This window comes from Amblyomma mixtum, chromosome 9 (genome assembly GCF_055824585.1).
Source record: "Amblyomma mixtum isolate Tamu chromosome 9, ASM5582458v1, whole genome shotgun sequence".
Classification (NCBI taxonomy): Eukaryota; Metazoa; Arthropoda; class Arachnida; order Ixodida; family Ixodidae; genus Amblyomma; species Amblyomma mixtum.
The window spans coordinates 72,569,052-72,576,216 of NC_143020.1; the positions used below are offsets into that span (position 1 = coordinate 72,569,052).

The window sequence follows — 7,165 nt, forward strand, 5'->3', positions numbered from 1 at the left end:
AGCACCCTTAAGAAAGGGTGCACAGCATGAAATTTTAAAGGGTGTAAAGGTTGCACTCTTACTAAAGGGTGCTATTTTAGCCATACCACCCTTCAAAATGGGTGTTGGAAGGGTGCTCCACATTGATTCACCGAACAAGCAAAAGGCTAGGATTGATGCACGAGAGCAAATGTGCCGATATGTGTAGAATCGTCGAATCTGCAGACAGTGCTGGTTGACAGGCCACTGCTGGCAACTGCAATGCATTGCATGATGTTCTATAGCTGCCCAGTTTCTTGGATCATGCATGCAGTGCATCAATCGACGGCCGCTCCATGCACACATGCATGTGCTGGATATGCTTGGTCACCATCCAGACATGCCTGCAAGGAAAACTTTATTACGGCAAACAATGCTGACCACTTCAATAGTAACATACACTCCCTTAACAAAGGCAGATAATACACCTCATGCAGCATTGGGCCACATTTTCCTCATTTGGGGCATGTGCGGCACACGGAGCCTTGTATATATGCATATCAGAGTGGATATGCGTGAGTGCATATGAGGCTACAGTTTTGTCATAAGAGAGCAAATTTATTAAAAACACCAAAATACACTTCACACAATGCCACTACATACTGAAGAAAAATGCACATCACCTCGACTATACTTAATTACACACTTTTTGCGACTTTATTGAGGAACTTTGTTGCCACCACCCTTGGTGTGCTCAGTGTGAGGCCAAGCAAAAGGCGCTGTAACACTACAAGCGTGTTGAACAACTTCCGGTCGTATTGGACATTAAAGAGCCAGTAGGCCGACAGAACAGCCGCCAGCCCCTCCTCTGCGTTTTTTACCATAAACAGTTTTTCTCTATCCACCTTGATATGAAGAAATTCCGCCTCTTCAATGTGCCGTCCGGTGAAAACTATGCAAGGCGTTGCAGGAACGCTCAAGTCCTGTCATGGCAAAAAAATATTTCATTGTTAGAAACTGCCCAAAAGAGTTTAATGCAATCCCATCTCTCACCCCCTTCGTAAAGTTATCTGTACGTTATACATTTTTTCAGTACAATACAAAGAATGTTAACCGTACAAAATGGCTTCTCTTACATTTACACATGCAATTTTGGTTTATGTGCAACGTTACTTTTTGGACCCCAACCAGCAGCACTCACAATTATTAGATGACAACTTCATTACCTTTATTTATTTATAATACATTTGCTAACCAAAATTACACCATTACACTAAAGTAACTACACTGATATTAAGCTTCCTCTGTTCAATGCATCACAGTAAAGCTCAGCAACGTCTTAAACCAATGCTTTCAGCAAAGCCCATCAGCTCTACACATGCATTCTAGCAGCACAAAATCAAGAAACTTACCTCCTCTAGCACAAACAAAGCTGAGAGCCCGTTCACTTCTTTCACACTTGGAGACAGTATCCGCAAAACTGCAACTGTTAAAATGTCTGCAAAAGGAAAACATTTATAGGGAACGCTTGAATGCATTTTTTTAGTATCTTGCTAAAGTTTCCTAATTATGTGACAACGGCTGTTTAGAAAGTGATTTGCTCTGTAAACTGTGCCCACAAGTAACGGAACATTGCTGCTAGGTTAACAGTATATTATTTATGTCTGCTGCATCTTGAAGGCCATTTCAACGGGTCTTCAGATATGGTCTAGTGCTTGACACAGTGCAAAACGTTCCTTATTTACACATGTAACTCTGCTATATTACTACAGTTTATTTCTGTTCCGTACACCAAGCAACATGCCATCAAATTCTTTCCATTCAGGACCAGACACGAGTTGCAAACATCGAAAGAACCAAACCTTTAAACGCGGATGAACTCTACTGCTATGCCTCTAAGATGAAACCCTGCAAAAATAATTTGCTAGAGAGTGTAGGTCTGAAATATACCAAAAAGCCTTTGTAACACTACTCACGTCTCGTTCGCAGCCTCTCTGGTGCCATTTCTCCAGCACTTCGGAGAGAATCCATGATGCTTGGTTCACAAGCAATCAGCTGCATATGGGCTAATTTTACAATTTTGTCAATCCCTTCTGCTATGGTTGCTGAAGGGTTGACCTTTGTCAGTCTGTGAAAGTCGCTGCGAAACTGAAAAAAAATATATAAAAGTGCTTTACAACAAGACCCCAACGCATACAAAGCAGTGATTTTACTTTATAATGGCATCAACTCAATATAAGGCAAGGAACTGACAAATGTACAGTTCAAACAAGCACTCTGACCACACAAAGTACTAATACAACCTTATTTCTGGAGGTGTACTTGGGCCTGAAAACTTTGATTCACACACGAAAGAAAACCAAAAGTTATGGTGCTGACGGTTTAATCTTGGCACAAGCACAGCCTTCGTGACACAGCAAATGAGTCTTCTGCCCAAATGCATTTGAGCACTAACTTTTTCTCTACATCAATTTTTTGGAAGCAGTAGCTGACCGTTTTCTTGTACTACAAAAAACATGAGTTCGTAGAAGAGATGTCAAATCTCAAGAAACTTTGAAAGCTAGGAAAAAGGCAATTTTTTGTTTTCTTCCCCAGAAGAATGAAAAATTTGGAAAAAAAGAAACGATAAAGCACATTTTCATTCAACAAACATCTTGCAAATCAGAAATAAGTAAAGAATTTTGTTGGCCCCAGAGCAAAGCTGCTGCAAATCCTTTTCAGGAAAAGTTAGTGGCAATGCATAGAATGCAGTTGATGCAAAGCATAGCATCAGTCTACACGGCATGACGTTTCAGTGACTAACGTTCGGCCGCCGATTACAAGGTCGGCAGTTCGACCTCGGCCACTGTGATTGTATTTCAATGGAAGCGAAATGTAAAAACGTCCGCTGCTATGGGATGTGAATGATATTAAAGAATCCGAGATGACCTAAATTAATTCGGAGCCCTCCAATACCGCGTACTTCAAAGCCTTGACTTGCTTGAGAACATTTAATCTCATAATCAAAAGAGTATACCGGGGGCACTGAAGTCTGCTTTAGTGGAGAAATGCAAAAGCAATGTGCACTACTGCTGTTTCTGCTGGTGCGTTTGTGCAATTTAGTTCGCAGTGGCCACCAAACCGCACACCATTCAGAGCTCCTCCATGGGCCAATCCCCATACTATATGCAGAATTAGTCATTCTCTACTGAACATTCACAGACGCCGGTGAGAGCTCATGCCACTGCCAGTGCAGTGGTGCAGCAGTTAAGCGAAGCTCCAATGCATTGGCAAGTAGCTCTGCCTGCCGCAAGCACCCATACGGATCATGCGACCCATGTTGCTCTCCTACTAGGAGTGCGCACTTTCTGTTCACACACTCGACGCATAGAACACCGCATCATGAGCTAAGAAATGTTTTCACATTAAAAAATGGCAGGCATTTCCTCGGCTAGGCAAAGTCAAAACAGCGTGGTAGTTCGAGCTGCTTTTATTGAAATGCTTCGTTTTGTTTCACTTAGTTTTGCATCTTAAAACGTTGTCACGCTGAGGAGTGTAGGGTGTGTCTTCCTTCATGGGCTAAACCCCCCAGCCCACCTGTTATCGTTCAAGCTTACAATCTGATTACCACCTGCGTGGTGGTTCTTGCTTACTATGTTGTTAGTACCTGCCCGGTGATTCCTACTTAGTAGCCTGAATGTGTGACATCAGCATAAATTACCCATAGTGCGTCCCCCACTGGAGGTAACGCAGTGAGCCCTGGCTTATGAAACACACAACAGCTAAATGCAGGAACTGCTAGTAGAAGTGTAGTCATTAGAGTCTAACTACAGCAGTAACAAAATTATTGCATCACTATGACGTCATCGCTGGGAAAAAAATGTATGCTCATGCAGCTTTTCTTGCATTAAGGTTCGAAAGCATGTAGGTACACAACGCTTTGTATGCATTCCCCCCGTAGAGCAGCTCAGTGTGCACATTACCGAACTGCGACCAGTTTTTTTTTTACAGCACAGATAACGTTGGATTCAGGAGTAGCCGACACATGACTGACGTCAGCAGTCGCTTGCTACAAAGACATAGCCACAATGTAGATAGCTGATTTCCGAACAGCTCATTTAGACAAAAATTTATAGTGCGTATAGTGAGGTGGTACTGTGCAGAAAATTCAGCTTCGAAATTTGTCATTTTTCTTCAATTTTTCAAGTTTTATTCAAGCACTTACGTTTAGTGTGCATTAAAAATTTGTTTTTTGACCAGTCACAGAACCAGTATTACTTTTTCAACAAATGCTGCCTCACCTAAGAAGCAGCCTAACATAATGTAAATGCTGTCTCTCAAACATAGTAGCAAGAGTTGACTTACCCTTTCAAAGTTCATTAAGTAAGGGTATTTTTCCTTGGCTTCTTGAACTGTGCTCGTTGCAAGCTCAGAAATCCTATGGCGGGAAGTCAGCGCCATCCTTTCCTGTATTTGCACTTCATCTGGGGAGGCTTTTCGGCACTCGGACATAAGCCACTCTGTGTGCATGCCGAAGCTGGTTTCGTCCTCCCCAGAAATATTAGCGATTGCAGCATCCTGAAAGAAAAAACAGCAACATAACCAACTGTGGCATGAATAGACGTATGCTATGCATATAAACATATACTAATGTATGAGCGGTATTGCCTAAAAGCTGGTCTCATGTACTGTGCTTTTATGCGATACATCTTCACAAACTGACGACCACCTCGAATTGCATGGATCACGAAAAAAGCCAAATAGTTGCCTTAACACTTGGCCTTGTTCCCTCCTGCTGACTGGCAGCCAACCCACAAAGGACTGTGGCTGATCTTCAAACAACTTTATTAGTGCCCCAAGGGCCCCATTAAAAGGGTAGCCTTGATTTTTGTTACCTTTTTGCTGTTTTAGAGCGCAGCTCTTTGGCGTCCGTTCCTGGGTTTCGCGTCGTCGCCGGCGTCGGCGTCGGCCTCGTAACCAGCTCCGCCCCCAATGTCATGCTTTTCAATTGGTCGAAATGCTCGTGACGTCACAGTGCGCGAATTTCAAATGGGGCCAATTGTACTTTGGCTAGTAACCATGCAACCAATCAAAGGGATCGTATAGTGATGCTGCAACTAAGTTGGACTGAGTTTAGTTAATTGCTTAATTAATCAATTAGCCTAATTAATATAGAGGAGAATGAAGAGGTCAGAAGAAGAGAAAAGAAAGACGCGCGCCGCAGCGACAACAGCGTCCGCGGAAGGAGACGCTGCTGAAGAAAAAAACGAAGCCGCGTTCCCTCCACCACCACGCACTTCCCCACTCAGCAAGACGTTGCTCGTTTCATATACGTTGTGTCGAACATCCTAGACAGTTCCAACAATTGACAGGTTAATGACAGAATACGATGGATAGAAATGCAATAATGTAAATATGAAATAGCCTAATTAACCTTTCTAGTTAGACCGCATAAATCTATAAAACCGAGAACGAAATTGGTCGAGTTGGGGAATCGAACCAGGGTCTCCGGAGTGCGATACGAGCACGCTAGCCACTCCGTAATGCCAGCTGAATGGTTTGGAATGAACAAAGGCGCGTCTAGCTAATACGGCGTCTTCGTTCACTCCCATCTTCCCCCTTCCCCTTACGGCGAGGTGCAGGTGTCCACCCAGATATGCGAGAGAGATACATTTACTTTCCTCAAAAAATAAATTTACCGTCCAGCAAGGCGTACAGCCGAATTGGCGATGGCGTTCTGTGGACTCCCTGGCAGCGTTGCAAGACGCTGTCGCGTTCCACTCTTACAGGCGAAGCTTAACATGTTAACCACACATCAGTAACACACGCAGACAGCCAATGGACGCGTCATTCGCTGGCAGCACTTGATTCATCATTCACAACCACATTCTTAACGTACGCTCCCTTGCCGCACATGCCAAGGACGTACACCACGATCACATTCTGCGCCATTCCTCTGTACTTTGCTTTGCTGAAACCTGGATGGATCCCGAAGAGCCTCTCGAAATCATAGATTTCCTATACTGCTGTGGTGCTCGCAGAGACCACAACACAGCGGCGGGAGTCGCTATCTACTTGCGCACAGGTCTCTCTGCAATACCAGTCGAAATGTTTGGCACGTCACATGAACTTGGCGAACTGTGCGCCGCAAAGTTGCCCAACGGCTTGCTGGTAGTAGCTGCCTACTTCGCCCCTACCGCACTCACGAAAGACGTCGTGCACTTCCTGCAACTCGCATTAACCGTCCATCGATCCACACCGATGTTAGTAGTGGGGGACTTTAATGTTGACATAAAGACAAACAGCAATTTCCTAACACTTATGCGGGAGGATAACATCCCGCTCCTCTCGCTCGTAACGCGTCCCACGGCTGTGACAACCTCGCGAGGCACTTTAGATCTCGTCTTTGAGAATCAAGCATTGGTGTACCAAGTCGAACATATATCAGTCTATTTCTCCGACCACAAAGCTTCCTTCATGACTGTCAAGAACTGTTAGTGGAATCTTTGTTAAAGGAATACGTGTGAAAAATAAAAAAAAACTCTGTGATAGCGCATACATGTGTTGCTCGATTTCTTTGCCTCAATCTATCGAAAAGGTGAAACAGCTTTTTGCTGCGCTCAAATTTTGCATTAGGAAGTAACGTAATCGTCGGTACTTTTTTAATTTATGGTTCTTAGCCTGGCCTAATTAAACTGATCCAAAATATTTCGATATCAAATCAATGCATCCAAAATATTTCAACACCAAATAACAACACTACAGAGCCCAAAAATAAACACCAACATTCTGAGCACTTGTGGTCACAGAAAAATGTAAATATTTGAAAGCATTAGTAAATTAAAATTGTGTTCTTTATTAGCTAGCTACACATCATCCGTTTTAATAAAATCAAAATGAAAAGGTATTTTACTGCAGAATGCCCCTCACCAGCTTTTGAACTTTGTGCCGCTCAAGCTCCATTGTAGCTGCTGACTCACTGCATTTTCTTTGAGCTGCAAACTTTGTGCGGTTCTCTCCTATCCGACCATCACTAGGGAGAACCCTTCATTGATTTTTAAACCTGTAGCGCAGGGCTACCTTCCAGGAGTCCTGAAAATTTTATGAGCAATAAAATATTACCCACTGCGTTCAAATTCAGACACTTATCACAAAGGAATATACCGAATCAAATATTCAATACGAATTAGAGCATGCAACTTTGCTGAGCAGTGGCAAAGGAAGCAAT

The 7,165-nt window shown here is 43.3% G+C and overlaps 1 protein-coding gene across 1 annotated transcript; it reads right to left on the reverse strand.

Annotated features, from left to right (window-relative positions):
- Window positions 1–656: 656 nt before the first annotated feature.
- LOC149329688 (uncharacterized) lies at window positions 657–6,915 on the reverse strand. The gene is made up of 5 exons (XM_089559581.1): window positions 6,868–6,915; window positions 4,303–4,515; window positions 1,935–2,106; window positions 1,371–1,456; window positions 657–941 (listed from the first exon to the last, which is right to left on the reverse strand). Exons 1-5 carry the CDS (start codon window positions 6,898–6,900, stop codon window positions 657–659), a joined length of 789 nt encoding a protein of 262 aa, XP_089415707.1. The 5' UTR covers window positions 6,901–6,915.
- Between the last annotated feature and the right edge of the window lie 250 nt (window positions 6,916–7,165).

What these genes read in the sequence shown, in the direction of transcription:
- LOC149329688 (XM_089559581.1), bottom strand. Translation starts at nt 6,900, where the DNA reads ATGGAGCTTGAGCGGCACAAAGTTCAAAAGCTG. An exon ending in ACTTAATGAACTTTGAAAGG is followed by an intron (nt 2,107 to 4,302) that starts GTAAGTCAACTC and finishes ATTTTTTTTCAG; the next exon opens with TTTCGCAGCGACTTTCACAG. An exon ending in CTTTGTTTGTGCTAGAGGAG is followed by an intron (nt 942 to 1,370) that starts GTAAGTTTCTTG and finishes TTGCCATGACAG; the next exon opens with GACTTGAGCGTTCCTGCAAC.